At 38.3% G+C, this 20,597-nt stretch overlaps 1 protein-coding gene across 8 annotated transcripts in view; it reads right to left on the bottom strand.

The window, feature by feature from the left end:
• Positions 1–20,597, bottom strand: part of WDFY3 (WD repeat and FYVE domain containing 3) — a 171,175-nt gene that overhangs the window by 80,060 nt on the left and 70,518 nt on the right. For all 8 annotated transcript variants that reach the window (XM_057402032.1, XM_057402030.1, XM_057402029.1 and 5 more), the window contains 9 exons: positions 20,101–20,210; positions 18,967–19,128; positions 16,917–17,109; positions 13,557–13,743; positions 11,655–11,821; positions 8,501–8,968; positions 6,837–6,935; positions 3,120–3,313; positions 549–1,006 (listed from right to left, as the gene is read on the bottom strand). In XM_057402032.1, the coding sequence (XP_057258015.1) occupies positions 549–1,006; positions 3,120–3,313; positions 6,837–6,935; positions 8,501–8,968; positions 11,655–11,821; positions 13,557–13,743; positions 16,917–17,109; positions 18,967–19,128; positions 20,101–20,210 (2,038 nt within the window). The remainder of the gene's footprint in view (positions 1–548; positions 1,007–3,119; positions 3,314–6,836; positions 6,936–8,500; positions 8,969–11,654; positions 11,822–13,556; positions 13,744–16,916; positions 17,110–18,966; positions 19,129–20,100; positions 20,211–20,597) is intronic.

Raw genomic sequence — 20,597 nt, 5'->3', positions numbered from 1 at the left:
GCTGGGTTTATAGTTGGATTCAATGATGTTAAGTGTCTTTTTCAACATAAATGATTCTATGATTTTAAATCTATCATGATATTATCTAATTTATTACTTTAAAGTCCCATATAAAAGGAAACATGAAGTTAAGGTGTGAGGTTCAACAACCAATTTTTCATTTGACTTAATAAAAGCATAAAAATCTAGTAGTTCCGTATCATAAAGCAACCAGACATTCTGCCTATCAACCAATAGGTTGCTTCAAGACATCATATATAATAAACTGACATCTGTCTTAATTGCTGCCGTGATGAAAACATTCAACATCAGAGAGAACACTGCATACCCTGGAGAATGCAAGCAAGCTAAGTCAATATTTGGTCAGATGTTGACACCTTATATTCCTCTTACTGGAGTGAAGGAACAAAGAAATAGATTAACATGGAAATACAAAAGCTTGCAATGAACATATCTGAAGAAAAATACTTTGGGGATCATCAGGGTGGGGCAAGAGGAAGGGCAGGAGGACAGAAAAAAGAAAAAGGGGGGAGAAGCAAAGTTCATACCTGTCAAAAGAGTCTGTTGCTACCTTGTAGAGGTAAATAAAAAGTTTGCTGCAGTGTCTTAGTGTAGGTGACACAGAATCCAGGGATATTAGGTCATCCTCCAAAAGTCTTTGAAACAGTTGTGTATTTGAAGGGAAGACATTCAAGGGACTTATTTTTCTTAAGTCTGAGAAGCAGCCAAGTAATCGAACAGCATCTGCCAGTTTTTCATACTGGATCTCTGTTTTGAAGAAATGAGAGTTGGCTGGCTCATAGCGCATTGCTGCAGTCAATGTGCAGAACACAGTGTGAAGCAGTTCAAACACTTGATTCTGGTTTACTTTCTCCCAGCCATTCTTAGGTGGTGAGCACAAAGACCTTTCCATAGCAACGAGTAAAGATGTGACATACACAAATCCACCAACTTTTCTAAAAACAGTTCTTGTGCGGTGACTTTCTCTCAGCACCGAGAGCAGGGCCTACAGACAAAACAAACGATCAAAATGAAGAAGAAAAAAAAATAAAGCAGCAGCATTACAAACAGCTTGTAAAAAGGTAAAATGTTTCTGTTTGATATGCTAGGAAAATCCTCATGTCATTGGTCAGAACTTGGTAATGCCTGATGTCTTCGAGGATCAACTGTCTACTGCAAGAGTCCCCATCCTCAAGTTCTCACAAAATAAAAAGCACTGCCCCCAATTTAGAAATAAGAAATTAAAGGGATAAATAAACCTGCCAACAGAAAAGACTTGACCAAGCCTAGAATGGAACCAAAAATCCCCAGGTAATTCCCTTAGTGACAAGGGAGAGAAAGGAATCTACTCTGCTATCACACTTCACAAACAATTTCAAATAGGGTGGGCAAACAACTGCCTGTAGCAATGACAAATCTGAGTCTTGGAGTATCTTAACCAGGTCTCCCAGATATCTACAATGTATAAGCACCTAGCAGCCACAAAGCCACAAAAACACTCAAACATAATATGCTGACTCAAAACGTCAGCAAAGAGCTAGCAAAAAAACACCCCCCTTAGTTTTTACCCTCCCTCTATAATAAAACCCATAAATCTCTGAATTGAGTGAAACTTGATTGTAGGAGTTGCTCTTTAAAAATAAGACTGAGAGATACAAAAATGGATAAAACCTTACTGGCTGAACAAATATAAAGCCACAGTACAAACAGCAGAAACTGCATGAATCTAGGTACTAGAGAGTAACACTAATTTATCTGTGAAGTCAGGGAGTGGGAAGCCTATCCACCCAATCAAAAACAAACAAAAAAACAGCTGTCATGGGAAGTTTGACCCACATGAGAATATGGAATATAGAATAAAAAGTCTCTCTACATGAAGCACACAAGCAGCAGAAAAACTCTACTGATAAAGAAAAATAGGCTAGGGGGCATCTTCCATCCCCAGGAGTTTACTTCTTCAGAATCATGTTTGGGTTTATTTAAGTATTCAGAAGATGGGCAGCAAAACAGTAACTACCATTCCTTTGAAGGCAGTATCTCGTTTCCTGTCAAACCTGGATAAACAGTAAGAGACACATTACTGCACCATTCTGGGTTGTCAGTCCCATAACCAAAACTTCTGAAAACAGCACCAACGGAAAATAAATAAAACACGAAAGATGAAGGACAGAAACCTGACTTTGGATATTGAATCTGCTGGGGAGCTACAATATTCTTTCTCTCCTCTAAAGTACCATGAATGAGACATGCTCAAAAAAAACCTTGAAGACCTCGAGAGACAAAACATGTCAAATGAATCATTGTAATACTTTTCTTTCTGTCTTTTGGAATAATATTAAGTTACTCATCTGCCAGAGAAATATTACAGCTCCTTTGAACAGAGATGAACTTAGATATCTCAGAGCTCTCTCCAAAAGACTCATTTACTTTATGCTACTTGCCTCAGATTTTTTACCCTAAAATAAGTATGTCAATTTAGAAAAATAACATTAGCTATTCTGAGAAGAATTTATGGGTCTAGATTAGCAGCCAAAAGACCTTATATGACAGAATAGAGATGATAGTCTTCTTCCTTCTCCACTCACAACCTTACTTTCTGAACTTCTACTGTTTTGCTGAAGTAAGAAAGTTCTTTGGCTTTATCTTCTGCTATGGTCATTACAATTTACATTTACATAAACTAATTCAACATTTAGAAGTAGCAAATTAGTAAAATAAAGTAATCCTGCCACAGGAAAATGCAAGCCTCCACTGAAAATCAACTTACGTGTTACATGGTTGTTTTCTCGTCCCCTCACGTATTTTTTTTTTTTTTTTTTAACTAAATAATTCTCCACCAGGGATTATTATCATAACTCTAGAACCTCATTTCCTATCCACTGAGGCTGATTACAAGTGATGATGCTAAACACACATACTCACTTACTAGCCTTCATCTCTGATTCCGAAACCTGCCATGGACAGATGGAAGAAAATAAAAACCATGCATCTAATTTCAGCTCCAGAGACAATCCACATTAAGTAGCTAAATACCATCCATGCAATCCAATGCCCTTCTCAGTGTTTTCTTTTATAAAGAGTGGCTTAGGAGAAAGAGTCATCAGCAGTACTTCATTTACCCTTAAAATGTCCGTTTTCAGCTGCAGTTCTGTAGGTGGAGCCGAGTGCATCAGTCCCAGCAAAGTGCCCATATCATCTTCTCCACTAGGTGATAACACCAACTGCTGGATGATCATCAGGGCATGCTGTCGGCACTGAGGATACTTAACTATGTTGTGCACGCATCTCGCACCACCAAACTCCCTGAAAATACCTACTCAGAAAGAGAGGGGTGAGGATAAGCACGTAAGAAGTATAAAAAAATGCAATCAGTAACAAATAATGACAACAAAACATGAAAGGTGCTTATTTTAATTTTTACAGGTTGAATGGCAGGGGTTTAGACCTATGGATGCTTAAGGACTTAGAACTATTTTTCCTCTCCTACCACAAACAAGAATAGAACTTGAAAGATATTCTTCTGGCAATATTTTTCACTAAAGGTGCTGAGTACAAGGACACAAAGTATTGATACATCAGTTCCAAGAATTTCCTTTACTTCTGTTACTCCAACAGTAGTTATTCTTTTCATGCTAGAGCTCAGAGAGTCACAGAACAAAATAAAGAAAAACATGAAAACCTCCATCTTTACTGAAGACTATATGCTATTTTAGTTAAGGATAATGATTTTATTAAATTTAGTTCATTGCCAAAAACATAACTAGCCTGCTTCTGGACAAGATGTGAAAACTAGGAGCATTGGTTGAGAAGTGAGTTGGCCTATCCACCAGATGCGTAAGATTCTGCAGTTTTCTAGTGGCAAGACCTATCTCTGTAGAAATAAAGTTTAAGTAAAATAATAGTTTTCAAGCTAGCTGGTGACTTAGACGAACACGTGCAATATTAAATGAAAATTAAATGAAAATTCATTCTGAAAACATCATAAAAACCAAATTAGTATATGGCACATATAATGTTTTTAGTAGTATCAGCACCTAAACTAATTGTTAATTGTTAAAGTAGCACCTATGTTAATTGCTGAAGATTAAATTTGAGTAGGGAAATGGATCAATACTGCATTACTGCATCAAAGGTGTCATTTTCCTTGTGACCATAAACGAAAGAGCAGTTTAAATGACCAAGTTCGGGATTAACAAGCTAGTCAGGACAATGATTATTCTAATCTACACACACAAAGCTTAGTTTCACTATCCATTTTCTATTTCCGGCCTCCTTCTTTTTCTGACGCTCTTTGGATGAGATATGGACTTAGGCAAGGCAAAAGGAGAGGCTTCAGACCCTGATACAGTTAAATTGGTTGTATCCCTTTACAGGCAAAGTGCATCTCCTTAGGGGTCAGGTCTCCTATTTTGAGAGAGACTGAGGTAACATTTTATGCTTCTTCCACTCTCGGTGTAGATTCCCAACTATCCAGTGCACCTGTCTTGGTCTGGACACCCAAATTTCTTCTTTGAAATTTGCTTATCAGTTAAGCAATATTCAGAAAACCTTATCAGAGATACCAGTTTAAGATCAGAAACCAAGCTTTGAGTGTGGTATGAATCACTGCAATTCTGCACAATGCCTATTTATGCATCTGTGATGACCTAAAACCTCTGCTGGCCTCTGGAGACAGTGCCACTGGGCTCACATCTCAGTCATGCTGCACAGAGAGCAAACACAACGTCTTTGAGAAATGGTTTCTTAACGCCTGTACAGCTCTGTCATACTCCTCCACTTGGAGAGCTACTGATGAAATGAGGCTCCTGAACTTCCCAGGAGTCCCCAGAAACAACATCTGTGGCATCATCCCAGAGTTGTGATACAGTTTACACTACCCTCTGTGTTTCTCTGGTGGATACTCAGAGATTAACTTGGCAGTGAGAAGTAGCAGTGAGGTACTGCTGGCTGCTTCAAGCTTCTTACAATTTAATAGCAGCCAAGGATTTCTCACAAGTCAGGTGAGTTCAGATCACAGTCCAAACCTCACAGGAGCAAGGCTCAGGTACCACAGATCCTTATACCACACAGGTACATATAGTCCAGTCCTACGGACAAAGACCTGCCACTTCTAAAATAGGGGGTATTTCCAGACCTTCAGAGATGCTATCATCATATACTTACACCACCACATCTTATTCATCCTTAGAAATCAAACAATCCTGAGGGTTTTTTTTGTTTGGGTTTGGTACTTTTTTCCGCAATTTCTCCTTTTATGAAAGCCTCCACACATACATTCATGCCAAAAGCAAAACTTAATGATGTACGAGTAACTGATTACAACAACTCATCCGTAATCTATAACAACTCCCCTCTGAAACCTCCTTATTTCAGCCTAATTCACTGGCTTCTTGGTTTATCACTGAAGAGATTCATCTAGTAAATCAAAGGTCATGGATTTTTTCCTTTCCATTGACAGGAGATGTAGCTCCATGGACAAAAGGGAAGTGAGAAAGGAAAGACACCTCACTTTAGCAAAGCTTCTGGCAGTGTCATCTACAGCTTTCTTATAAGCAACTTGACAAAATAGTCTAAATGCAGTCATGACAGACTGAATGTATAACTAATTGAAACATCAGCTTGGAGTAACCTCTGCTTCGCTGCAATGCCTTTCTGTTTTGACTAACGTCATGCAACTGGGGTTTATCTTGAGTGCCATAACATGTTTCCTGATGGAATGAAGATCTTAATTATTAAGTACATGGACGGAGCCAAGCTCACAGATGTTGTAAACGCTCAGTAGGCAGAATTCAAAAGCCATCTTTGAAAGCGGTTTGAAACCACAAGCTGAAACAAAACGGAATTTGAAAACAAGCACAACAGTGAAATGGCACAGACAACTCCAACACTGGGCCTGAATTTAAATAGAAATATTTGCCTAGGCAAAACCAGAAAAGAAAAAAATTACAAGCTTTATGTCATTAGGCCAGGAATTAATGTTTAAAGCTGTCAACCAAGCTGGACAATTTTCAGGACTTCATTCTTAACGCATTTCTCAGATGGTAGCTTCTACTTAAATGAAAACAAAACAAAAAAAAAACAAAACAAAAAACCAAACCCAAAAACTTGGAAGTGAGAAAACACCAGTCAGAACTGAAAAAAAAGGGAAAAAATCTCCTGCACAAATAAGGATGTTTCATGGCCTCCAAGGCCCCTGTCTAATGGAGCCGACAAAAAAGATTTAAAAATAGTTATCATCCTTTCTCAAACTGTTATTTCAAGCTCTCAGAGACAGCTTTTACTAATATGAGATACACATACTGTCTATTTCAATGTCACTAATTCTTGGCTAATGAAGCACAATATAAACCTGCTTGATTTAGAAAAGGACACTCATAACAGAGCCCTATTTAGACATACTCACTGGGAATATGCCTTTAAAAATGGAAATCCATCTTTCATTAAAGACCAAGCATTATTAATCACATTTAAATAGATGTGACATTGTCAACAGCAAACTACATGTCTAATTATATGCTTAAATTTTTCAATATACTACCTGTATTACAAGCCCTACTACAAATTACTATAGTACTGTTTGATGGTGATGGGGTGTGGTGGTTGCATTCAAGTGAATAGCAGAGAAACTCAAGTTAAAAAGGAACACTATCTTGTCCTCCTTTATTTTATGCACTCTAGTTTATGCTGCCTATTCTCTTTTCTGGAAAAATCTGGCAAGAGAAAAAGTGTATTTCAGTGTGTTTGCTTACTTGACTGAAGACAGAAAGTCAAGACTACTCTGCTTTCAGGCAAAAGTTACTCTTTAGAAATAATTTTACAGCAGTCTCTCTACTCACCTGCATTTGTGTTTGATCCTTGAAGTAGTACTGTCAAGGTCTCCATAACCAATAAAGCCAGTTGCTTTTGGTCCTCAAATGAACTGTTTCTTGGATCCACTGAAAATAATTTCAGAAGCCAAAGCAATGGTTAAAATCACTCTTTTCTAAGATGCTTCTTGATACTTTTCACAGAAACTTTTATTTAATTTGCTTCCACAAAGAACATGCAGCCTGACCATATTCCAAAGCAAATTAAGATTTAGTCTACACATGTGTTCCTGTGAAACCTTAATTATATAAACTAACTTTTCAAACAATTCAAAGACAAGAATTTAAACAGAAGCTTCTGAGCACTCGAAGCTCCGTGTCTGACACTGCAGCTGTATGTGGTTTCACATCCCCAACTGTTTTCTTGAAGCCAGTAAAACATACCATCTTTGAAGACTTAACAGGATCTCTTCTTGTTCAGCATTTAGTACTTGAGAAGTGAAATTCCACATAAAAGCACAAAACTGCAGTCACATAATTACAGTAAACGTGCTGATGATGCAACAGACGCACCAACACTGAAAGTTGCATCTTAAACACAGAGTAACTTTTTCTTTTTAATTACTTTAATAAGAAGCAAGCCACAACACAAGGGCGCATGCATCAGGTAGCACTCTAATCAGATGACAACTTGGTCCATTAATTTTAAGTGAGAATTGATGTCTTTTCCAATGGGGTTGCTGGCAACAAAGCTTTCTAACTCTAAAGTCAACTGCTACCACTCACTAATGAAGCTTCAGATGATAAAACCAGGTGAAATATCCAACAACTACAATTAAAAAAATAAGTGTCATGACACACACTAACTGGACTGCAGCCTGAATAAAGAATGTAAAAAATAATTGTGTGTGCACGTATGCATACAGGGCACTTGGCAGCACCTGCTTTTCAGGCTTAGCAGCTGTGTAGCCTCTGAGATGTTCAATTCTGAGGATAACTGACTTTTTCAAAACTTTTCTTGGTTTACAAACACTTAGAAAATTGTAGACCCAACTTCTAAAAAAAGTCTGCAAACTTGAATACATACTCCTACTAAGAGCTCAGATACACACTCTACGGTATTTTTTCAAAGCTAGGGCTAAACACAATGAAGGGTATAAGTACTTTTTATAAGAAAGAGTACCAATATCATGTATGTATTGCTCCTTCACTTGCTCTTTTCATGTTAAGTAACACATATTAACATATACAGTAAAAAAAAAAACAAAACCACAACATTTAAAAAGGAAAATATGAACTCCTACGATTTTATATTCATACAGAATCTTTCACTGAAGCTTGCCTTGAGCTTCTCTTTACTGTGAGGGTGGTGATGCACTGGAATGGGTTGCCCAAGGAAGTTGTGAATGCTCCATCCATGGCAGTGTTCAAGGCTGGGTTGGACAGAGTCTTGGGTGAGATGGCTTAGTGTGAGGTGTCCCTGCCCATGGCAGGGGGGCTGGAACTAAATGATCTTTAGGTCCTTTCCAACTCTAACTATTCTATGATTCTCACAGGACTTTGAGAAGCAATTCCAAAGAGCTTTTAAGATGGCACAGCAGCCCCCAGCAGAACTCAGCCCTCTTAAGTGCTAGCCTCCACCATTTCCAGCTAATAAAAGATACTTATTAGTAAAATAGAAGAGTACACACTACCTTGATCAGTCACTGCCTGAGTGGGATCTTTCAGAAGAGCTGCATATTTATGAAGAAGATTTACCATCACCTCCAGAAGTCCCACTTCCCTGAAGACATCCTTAAAGATGTAGTCATGACGGGTGAACTTAAGGAGTGTCTTCGTGGCAATGATGCTACACTGAAAAGAAGCGCTGGATTTTAAAAGGATGCTCACACTGATTAGTTCTTTACAGGGTATGTAATTCAAACTGAAGACAACAAATTCCAGCATTTCAAAGTATTTGGTCTGCACTTCTGGAAGTTTAGGAATCTTCTCTGCAAACTGAGACAAGGTGTGCTGCGATTCCAAAATGAAGTAGTTGGCGTTGTCAGCCATATAAATATTTGTGATGGCATCAAGGATGATTTGTGCTAGATAGCTGGTTTTTGCTCTCAAAAATGCATTCTGGAGGACTGAAAAGGCTTGAATATTCCTCACACTATGACCTAAATCAGGAAACAAAGTGGGATGGGAAGAAAAAGGAAACAGAAAGTTCTTAGTCATCATAAGCAATGAGTAAACTTAATAATGATACATGCATTTTAATAAATGTGAACAAAATAACATTATGTCAAATATAATAGAAGGTTTTATTAGAACTGACTCTTTCAAAAAAGCCTTTGCACAATCACTTACAGTGCAAATCCTGCAATCTACTGTACATTAAGATGGCATTTTCCTCCTTGAAAGTGTTTACATAGGCAGGTAAGTGAAAGATCATCTCTTTAAAATAGGTAAGCAAGCTGACCTATTGTTAAAATGCACAAAATGATACAGCTCTAGAGACAAAACAAAGCCTTCCTGTCAACCACCCAGGCCATAAGAAAACTCATTACAGCAACAGTAACATGTTCTGTATTCCATAATGCAGAACACAACTCTGTCCCTTACAAGTGTTTGGCAGGTTAAGTTTAGAATAACAGCCATCCATATCCCCTCACTCAACAGAGCAGTAAACAATGACAAATCCTCATCAGCCAGGTTCAAAGTTATACAGCATGGCCTCTAAATTATCTTTTTGCTTCCAATCTTTGGCAATTGCCTGTGAGAGGCAAAAGCTATATAGAGAGAAACTCCACATGGCAGTGCACAGCCAGCAGTCACCTTCCTTCCATAGAGAGGCTGCTTTGTCTCAGGCCTGGAATAAATGGCATGAACACCCATATCAGTATCAAAAGGTGACACAGGTCTAGCTTTGGGAATCAGGCGTGGGAATAAGAAAGCTTTCGCAGGGTCCAGTATGGTTAACAATTAGGGAATTAAAACAAATGGAAAGAGTTGTAAAGTATAAGGTAGCTAGAACATTAGCACACAAAGACCTCACATCTTTAAAAGCTCAGTCAAATTTCTTCTTATAAGTACTTTCAAATTGAAACCTCATTCATTTAGCCAAAGAATGCATCATTCATGAGTGTTCTCTGTGGCCCACAAATTTTTCCATAGGCAGATATTATTTTACCAAAGAAATGCTTTTGCTAGAAAGGCTTTGGGGTACTTCTTTGGTAGAATAATATCTGCCCTAAAGCCAACTTTTTTAACTTCTGTAGGAACACTACAAGTCAAAGTGGACAAATGCCATGATGTAAAAAACAACTACTGGTAAAAAAATATTTTTTAAAAAATAACAATCAAGATAAGAACTTGAAGCATTCCAAACAAAGCATTTAGGATTCTCTAAAAATAAAATCTTATTTTCAAACAAGCTGTGAGCAAACTGTTAACCTGATTTAAAAACCCTTGCATAAAGAAAGAATCCTCATTCATTATATATGCTCTGTGGAATGCTACTCTCACCACTGTTTATAAACTAAGTTGTCCAATTTAAGTCACACAGTTGTTCCTAAAAGGACTTTTTTTACATGCTTTTTTTATAGTCAAGAATGTTACAAAAGGGATTTAGAGTTTATTAAATGTGACAGGAACATGGGTAGTGATGGAAACAACTATTCATATTCTAATTTGATATTAACAGTTGTTAATCAAGCAGATTAACAAATTATCTTCAATTATTGTGAGGACCCCTGAAGAACCCAAATCTTAACCAGCTCTTTGGAATTCAAAGAACTAAAAGGATTTAAATAGAAGCAATTAAGAAAATGAGCTAATAAGGTCTTCATAAGACAACTTGCCAACGTAACAAAAAGCAGGTAAAGGAACTGAGAAATGCTGTGACAAATACAAGAAAATTAAATAGAAGAATTCCTTTGGAGATTGCAATAGTCCATGGCTCTCTCATTCTTTTGAATTGGAAAAGCTGATTAGCTTAGCAAAACACAGAGAAATTAAGCTTCGAGTGGGACTATGACCTTTTTTCTCTATCTAGTGCAAAGGGAAAACAATTCCCATGAACAAAGAATTCTCTCAGTACAAGAGAAAGGAAGCCATTGTCAAAGGAACCTAGATATACAAGAGAAACAGTGAAAGCAAATCCATTAGCCTATAAATCTATAAACATAAACCTATTACAAGAATTTTTCTTGTAGACCTGGTATTACTAAATCCCTTTAGAAGTCCAAGTAATAAAATTAGCTCCATGATCACTATTAAATTCCAAACTCCTTAGCTACATACAAGACTTACTTGAAATTCAAGTTTATACACAGGACATGAAAAATAAGGGTTTTCTTACAAAACCCTTTCTCCCCTCAGACTTCTGAAACCTTATCTCCGTATCATAATTGACTGTGGTTGCAAGCACACCACATACTTCGCCACACTGTGATGTGTGATGACAAAACAACAGATTTCAGCTTCTAAGTTACACATGCCTAAGCTGACAAAAGCTAACAGAAAGCGGGGGGGGGGGGGGATTAAAATCAAACCAGCACATCAGCCTTTCACATCGGTTTAGTAAAAGCAGCTTAAACCACCATAACTCAAACCACTGAATGTCTCCATTACGAGAAGCTCTTGCAATGGCCACACAGAAACTGTCAGCTTTGCAGTGAGAGACGTTTGACTCAGCCTTTAGTCCTCAGAGACAAAAGCCCTGCACTTTCTTCTTTGGGTACCAACCAAAAAACACAACCTTTGAGACCAACAGAACTAAGTATCTGATCTGCAATCTTACAAAAGAACCTAGACTCAATTGCAAATGGTTTGTGTAATACAGAGCTTCTCAGTATTACTAACCTTTGCCTGCAGGCTGTGGGACTGCAAATCCAGGTAGTAGGAAAGGTACTCCAGTGGTAACACCAGCTGGCTTTAATTCATTGACACCATACGTTGTTAAGGAAGTTATCAAATTAACTAAGTCCTTCAAAGCATCCTTAGATTCAGCTTCTTTTGCCTGTTCTAATCTAAAGAAGATACAATAAAGTTAGCAACGCTAGTTTATTTCAACTCAAATCACTTTAATAAGATATCTCTTCTATTTTGCTCCATTAATTTAGAGAACACACTGTCATTGTCCTGTTCCTGCAGTATTTCCCATGTTCTCTGTTCGTATTTCATACCATTAAGTCAGTCAAATGTTATGACAGCACACATTTATTTGCTGTAGAAATTCACCGTGTAAATCCTTCCTTGAACTCAATAGTCTGCTAAAAAGCAGCAGAGACATGAAAATTACTTTTCAAATCTCTTACAAACATGAAGCTATTGGATAGGAAAATGCCTAGATAGTCTGTCATTAAACAAATCTGTAATTAACTTGCTAGACTATATCTGCCACTTTGAGAAATTAATATTTTATGCTAATGAAATGCTACCTTGGTAGAAGCCTAACACTCAGAAGTACACAATGAAGCATTTTATTAGAACTACAGACCCTTACCTTGGAATGCATGAGGACAGAAATGCTAACATCCCATTCCAACCACTGTTTCCCACCAGCAACACACCATCAATTCAAATCCTACAAATGGACTCAAAATCCTAGAACAATTCTCATTTTCTTTTTACGTCATCAAAAATTCAAATGCGATGTCTATGTCTGGTATCTATTTAAAACAAATGGGAAACCCTAAACCCCTAATTATAATATGTGGTAGAAAATTTAGTTCAAATATTTGGGTGCCAAAACCTAGCATTCTAACCCCCCAAAACGAATGGCTTGAAAGAGGGAGACAGCAACACTAATGCTTCTCATTAATGGCCATTAATAGCATGTTTTCTAAGCATCTTTGACCCAAGTATACTTCATAAGGTGTACAACCATAGACACGATTTCCCAGTTTGGATTTGTAAAACAACTATTTCAACAGCTAAACAGGCTGTTTCAGGAAACTTCATATCCAAACAAAGCAACATAGACCATGGATTTGATACAAATAAAGCAGCATACTGAGGAAGGAAAGAATGAAGTTTCTTCCATAGAAAGAAGTAAAATCACAGGTGGATCATACATTCAATTTTTGTTTGGGTAGGCATTTTCATTACCATATTTTTTGATGCATTAGGATATTAGCATACTTTTAATAAAAACACAAATTAAAAAATGCATACATACACTGATTCCCTAGTAACATGAGAGTTCTCTCCAGCACTCTGCTATTAGAGCTTACGTACAAAAATGTCTCTTCAATACTAAGTAGCCTGCACCACATCTATGTACATGATTTTCCATTATATTAGGATGTTAAAACAAAAAAGTCATAAAATTGTTTAGGTTGGAAAAAACCTTTAAGGTCATCAAGTCCAATCGTTAACCAATTACTGCCAAGACCATCAATAAACTGTGTCTCTAGACAAAAACAAAACAAAAATAAAATCCAACCAAACCCAAAAATCAGTAGTTGCAAGCAAAATTTATTTTCTGAATTCTTTCTAAATATTTAGCACCAGTTGTTTTTAAGCATCTGCTTTCTTAGCACATACAGAAACATTTAGTAATAACAGTACCAGTGAATAAACTAAACAATGTACTTTCATAAATGGTGAGAATAACAATTTCAAGTTTGGTTCTAATTATCTTAATTTCATAATAACCTATAATCATTTATTTCTTCAAACCTATTCAGCAATTCTTTATTAAGAAATCTTTTCAGAAGAAGATCAGTGATATGTTGCATTCCTTCAAGCACTTTTGCATACCTGAGGAGGAGGTCACAGAGGAAGTTGTATCCTTGCCATATCCTAAAATCATCCAACAACGTCTGGGATACATCACTGGAGTCTTTGAGAAAACAAGAAAGCCCCGCAAACATCTCAACTATTTCTAGGGGAGAAAGGTCATCAGACTGCTGCATGTTCTGAACACACGTGGACAAACATTCCTTTTCTGAAAGAATCACAATTAAGAAATTTAGAATTTTGTGACATTAATCACAGCAAGAAGTGTAACTTAGTAATGAGTCACAGCAACCAGGAACTTAACTCTCTCTTATCACATAACATTTAATATCACAGAGCACTTGAAGACGACTAAGATTCCCAAGTGGCTTTGGATAAGAACCCTAACCTCTTTTTGCCAGCTCTTGTCCCCCTTTTATAATTCTTGACTCTTCTAAGGAGGAGCCTGTGTAGATAAATCCTAAAACCTAAAAAATTTGATCAGATAACTCAGCAGAAAAAAAAAGACAAATATGGCAACTATAAATATGTCCAAAACATCTTTTTTTTCTTTTAAAACAAAAAGTTACACAAATCACTGACATAACCTGTTGCTGATGTCAGGTAAAACCCTACACGTAAGCCGTTACACCCTGTCTTCTTATTGTTACTCTGGTTAGCCTTTCTTTGGCAGGCACATTTGCTTGTTTGATAAATCTTGATCAAAGAGAGACAGCTTGCCTCATTCTGCACACTTCTCACACTCCATCAGTTTACTGGTCCCGTTGCAAAAAGCTTTGACAAATCTCTGGTGAGATTTTAGGTTGCACTCCTGTTTTAAAGGTGCTCCCTTCAATTATCTGCTACTTTAACTTTGCAACATGCTCAAGGCAAGTGCAAGTCTTTCTAGTTAAACCAATAACAAAACTTCTCAGAGATCAAATCAAAGCATGAGACAGTGAAAGGATGCTCCTTTGAATATCATAAAATGTTGCAGCTTTTTTCTTGAATATGAGATAAGCCTTTTGACAGATGTTATCTAAGTTAGGTTCTTCTTTTTTTTAATCAACAAGCAAGAGGGAATGTTGAATGGTTTTCTGTTTAAGATTTTATTTCGCTTTTTAAAGAACCTAGAATATGTTTTCATATGCCAGCCTCACTGCTCTGTGGATCAAGCCCATAGAGAAGTGATAATGGTAGTAGCTGCAATATGCCAAAGGACACAGTCAAAACTTAGTTATTTTCTTTGTTGTGCTTCATCATATTTTGACATATACACATACACCTACACTGATCAAAAACCCACTAGAAGGCTGTTACAGATGCAGGGAAAATACCTATCACCATGTAAGTCCTATCTGAAATATTTAACTGATTACTATTCTATGCTTACAAGTGATACTGTACATTCACATCTTTCTCACTGGAATTGAAACATGCTGCTAGCACAAGAAAAAACACAGATTGAATTTTTCTGTGAAATATGTGGGAGCAGCAGGGTGATGTATTTCATAAACTGTCAAAATGGTTTTGTGAAGCTTTGTAACTACTTGCTTTCCATGGTGTGAGGAAACTGGGTTTCTTTTTTTTTTCCAGTAGGTGTACACTACTAAAATGTATGATAAGGATGTTAGTTCACTTCAACATTCATTTCCATTTAAAAACTACGAATGCTTTCTATGTGCTCCTATACTCTAAAAGCCCTAAATATAATAGAAACATATTCTACCTAATTTCCTACCTCAAATCCTGCATACCTAAACACTTATGCAGTTTTAAATAAATGCAATATGAGTATTTTGTAATCAAAGCTGGTCCTAGGCTGCCAACATACTTTTCAACACTGGTTTTCATCTTGCTTTGCTCTCACAAATTTTTTGTCATGAGCCAGTTTGGCAGCTGCCCTTGCTAAGCAGAGCATAACCAAGGCCTTGCAAAGATACATGATGAATAAAGTACTACTCATATCAGCTACCAAAATCTGTAACCAGCTACAGAAATATCCCTGTATGTGAGTTTCCATGCCTGAAACAGTCAGGATGCTATTTCTCTCAAAAAAAGGAGATAAAACTGAATGATTCTGATTGCTTCGATCATTTGGTGTCTCACAGGCTGGATTAAGCCCTTGAGGTTATTTTAATTTGGCCTTCAGGATGCACAAAACCTGTAATCTACAAGTTGCATGGCAAGGTGAGGAAAACAAGGGCCCAGCAGAAGATACACAGGCTGGCTGAATGGTCAGTGATCTAGTCAGTCAGTCAACAGGGAAAACACAGGGGCTGGAAACCCATCTAGCAGCCATGCTTTTCCCAGCTGTGTCCCAAAATCTCCACACTTGGCTATGACACAGGCCCTGGGACAGGCTATTTGTATGCTTCCTAGAAGCACCAGTATTGATGGTACTAAGGCCCACTGCTATGCCCTTTGGGCATAGGCATGGGTCTCTGCCAAGAAAAGTAGAGCCTCCCTGGGCCAGGCCCTAGAGACAGTGTGCTTGGTTGGGGAAGCTGGGCTGAACCACAGGGGAGGAAGCCCGTTGGCTGTTCAATCAGTCAGCACTTGGAAGTTCTCAAGTGTTTCTGCGCCCATACACCATGCTCCCTCAAGCATCTTCTAGTGCCTGTTATTACACAGGGATTGCTGCTATCAGGGTATGCTACCCCTGATGTCCTGAATAACAGGGAGCACACTGCAAATCAGCACTAGTTTTAACAGTCTTACCCAGCCTCTTCCTGCAAAAGCAAGGTGTCTGGGAGAAAGAATCTTCTCCCAGTACACCCAAATTAGGTCTTCCCAGTTTGCATAATGCACCTGTATTTACTACAGAGCAGCAGCTTTCATGGGCGTCTAATAGGTCAACCTGTGTCAGCAGACCACACGGACCTAGTTCCTCTTCCTGCAACTTCCTCAGACATCTCTATGCTTTTATAAAGGCATACTTGTCTACAGTGGTACCAGACAAGTAGCTGTAAACACGGCACTGCGAGCTTGCCTTGCACCTCTACAAGAGGCTGCTCTTGCTAATTCAAATGCAAGACTGAAAACAACTAACCCCTGTTAAGAATTAATGCTCACAGCAAAACCCCCAAACTTATGCGCTCACAGCAAAAACCCCAAACTTATGCATCTTCCCAGTGAATATTTTTCAATACAGGCAGTTACTGAATTTATCAAAGCCTTTCCTTTCATCATCATAAACTCTACACCAAAACATGAGAGGAACTATAGAAGTGCTCTGAGATTCTACATGTGTGTAAATACTTACAAAATGCCTGGAAGTTTTCCTTGATCTATTATTTTCATGCCTATCTCGTAACTAAGAAAACTATGAAAGAGCAGCAGAGAAAAAAAAAAAACATCCCCAAAAACAACCAATAGATGATACTGAAGACAGATACATACCATGAATATATTTCACTACATTGACACTAAGGCCATGACGCGATATGGTCATTAGTACTTCTCCTGCACTCTTCCTCCAAGGCAGATTATAGGGAGGGCACCATGAGGTTATTGCACTGAACAGAAGCTGGAGATCATCCTTTTGAGCAAGCTCTTCCGCCGGGGACACAAAACTGCACAATTTTACTAGGATCTGAAATAAGGAGTCATTAAGCATCTAGCATTAGTACCCTGATCATTGCTAGTCTTAGCAAAAGGCAAAACATTCCTCCATTCAGCATACACATTAAAAGAAGCAATACGCTGTTTTCCCTTTTTGTGCTGTTTCTATAATTTGATTTGAAGACAAGGTTATTCAACTCACGGTTATTCCAAGTCCCAGTTCAGTTTAAGATGATTAGCAAAAGATTAGCAGCAGAATTTAAATCTTCTAGGCTGACACAGCATATCTGCATGGATACCAGATTATTCCATTCTTGGAGAATCTGACGGCTACTTAATTTACAGGTCTACAGTGGGACACAGGCTCTGCAAAGCAAACTGTAGTATCCCTTCCTAATGCAGGAAGAAGGCTACTGATGGGTTGTTTGGAGAGCTGCATTCATAATGTCTTGGTCAAATAAAAATGGCCAAATAAGATCAGATAGAAGAGTCTGGCAGAAAAGGGTTCAGCAACATTGTAGACCTACCTGGATAAGTGGCACCTGGATCTGAATTTCCAGTTTACCATAAACAAAACAAAACACAACCAGCTGCACTCCCTTTTTATACGTTTTGAGGACATCTGATGTCCATTTTGTGTCTTGTGCATGAAAAGATGAGTCTCTCTCTCAGAAAACTGGAGGAAGACTTTGCAAGGCTGCCTGTGTCCAGAGGAGGAGGCTTAGAAGCTATCTGAAACCTCACCTATTCCAGCCAGCTCATCACAGATCACCACGCTACAGGCCTTAAAGAGGGACAGAAAAGACCTAAGTGGTAGCATAGGGGACCCTACGTGATAACATTGATCATTTATCAACTCTTCTGACTGAAACATAACACAGCAGTTTCTGAAAGATAGCTCATGGTACATTGTGCTTTCTGCTTTGGAAGACAGCCTATAGTACTAAGACAAAAAGAAGAGGCAAACGCATATGTTCTCATACACTGTTACTAGGCAGGCACTGGCCAGTAATTGTGGGAATAAGGCTCATCTTTATTTCTACAGTTGCAGGCACCAAAATGCCTCTCAAATAGTATTCTTACAAATCTTGGCACTGCCTTCAAATCCCTGAAGGATGTGACTACTGATAGACCTCCTTAGTTTTGCAAATATGGCCACAATCATAGAATCACAGAATGGTTTGGGCTGGAAAAGACCTTAAGATCATATAGTTCCAACCCTCCTGCCATGGGCAGGGATGCCTCACATAGAAATGCATCCAATTTGCATGTGGAATCTGGCAGTATGACCACTGACCCCTTTCTAATAACTTTCAGCTTCTTCCAAAACCTCAGAAGAACATATGGGAATTTCCTTGCAAGATCTCCAGCTGAAATTTCAGAAAGGAGCGTGTCAGATCGAGTCCCTGGAATATCTCGGGACAGTTGCAATAGTGCAAGGTCAGATGGTTCCCACATTTAAATTCTTTGCTTCCATATTCATGGTTTATTTTCATAATTAAAGGGAAATTAGTGTATGTTAAATTAATCCATAGGTTATTACCAATACTAATTATTTTACTATGTCTATTTCAATCAGTAACGGCCCAAGATACAAAGGCAAGGACCAGTTAGATTAAAACAGAGTAATAGTCAATATGTTGCTCCTTTTAAGCAGCTGAGTGGAAAAGCTGCATGCATTTTTGTGGAGGAAATATTTGCCAAGGACAGAAACCACAAGGGGAGTGAAAATTCAACCTCAAACTGTGCTTGCAGGAAAATACATCTTACTCTAAGTCATCATTTTGTGAAGAATCAAAGAGCAAAAACTGGTTCAAGTGAAAAGTTTTCTCATGTGAAGAATTTCCATTCCTCAAGCAAATTCCTTGACCAGTTTTACCTTTCTTACCTGTACAAAGACTTTCTGAAGTAGCGCTCGGCGCTCTGCGAGAGGTAGCTCATTCTGTGCTCCTCCAACTACCTCAGGCACATGTGGAAGGTCAAAAAACAGATATAGACATTTCACAAGCGTGGAAGGCACTGACATTGTAGTCATGCAGTCCACAGTTTTCTGGGGAAAACAAAAACAGAGATAAAAAACAGTTCAACATATTACTATATTCAAAAAGTCACACTCCCATAAAGCAGTTGATTCAAATGCTGGTTTTTCATTCTCACACCTTTGGTGAGGTGTCCACATGGCAGTACAGATTCACCATCTATTCTTGAATGCCTACCTGAAGAGCAACCTTAAAAATAGGATCATAATTTATTTACATGACAAAGGCACCCGGTTCAGAGCAGTCACTGCACAAGACAGAAACAAAAACTGACAGCCTCTGCCAACAGAAGCTTACAAGTTAATTATAAGACCTTCAGCCAAGCCCTCATTAGCTATCCATTCTTCGTAGCAGTAGAAATGAGAGTGGGAGGACAACTATTCAATTTATGCTCTCACTTGGCAAGAAGGTATAAGCAGGCATAAGGAACAAGGCAGTAGAAAATATGAAAGCATCAGTGGGAAGAGAAGACAAATTGGGGTGGAGGCTGGTGACACACTAAACACAGATAAGATGATTGGGCTGAATTGTAAAGACAGATTAGAGCAGAAAGAACAAACCATGCAGCTGTCCAGTACACTGCCAAAGATGTGCTGATAGAGAGCAGCACCAAAAGCAGAGGCAGTAAAGATTCATGCTGTGCATTAATCACTCATCACTGCTCTTGCCCTCCTTGAAAGGGGAGCCCGAGTTCAAAGTCCAAGTGATTTAGGTGCTGTATTTGACCTGCATCTCATGGGGCACTAAGCAGCAGCATGCAAAAGAAGCCTTCAGTGAACAATAAAAGTTAAGTCTGTAATTCAAAAGAACCGAAACCACAAGCAGCTAAAGCAGGAGATCTGTGGCAGTAGAACAGAAAAAGGATCTTAACATAGAAACCAGAATAGAGTTATATCTTTTAGCGCCTGTTCATGCAGTTCATTATTTTATTGCTTTGGTGTCTCCCATCCCACAACTTTTTAGCCTTGCTGTTTGAGACTTACCTGTCCTGATGAAGCTAGTAAATTGATTGTAGTGAGCAGCATCCAACCCCTACTTGCTTCTTCACTTTGATTGACCTCCAGAAACTGGACTATGGCACGACTTGCAGCCTCTGTAAGGGGGTAGTTAAAAACATGCAATAAAAATTCAGTCAGATGGTCTGCAGAAAGGAACATGTCCCTGAGCACTGAGCGTGAATTCACCTCTGAAGTACGACTTGAAAAAAGGACCAGGCTTAGGCCTACACTCTCCAGACACACATTCCAGTCTTACACATACATTTGGCTCCGAAATTAGCAGGGCTGTAAAAAGTACGTCTTTAGGTCATGTATTATCCTTCAAATGAGCAGACAGATTTCTGTAACATGCAGCAACTTCTGTTTGAGTATTTTGGCTTTATGAAATACAACATACTCTTTATCAGCCATGAAGTCACCACCAGTTAGTGGTCTCAGTGGGAAAGGCTGGTATTCTATTCCTGAAAAAAAGCACTGTACTG

The sequence above is a fragment of the Pezoporus wallicus genome, unplaced genomic scaffold, assembly GCF_028554395.1.
Source record: "Pezoporus wallicus isolate ANWC-B61680 ecotype Strahan unplaced genomic scaffold, APGP_CSIRO_Pwel_v1 contig_7178, whole genome shotgun sequence".
NCBI lineage: Eukaryota > Metazoa > Chordata > Aves > Psittaciformes > Psittacidae > Pezoporus > Pezoporus wallicus.
The sequence above is the reverse complement of the archived record's forward strand: the minus strand, read 5'-3'. Positions and strand labels throughout refer to the sequence as shown.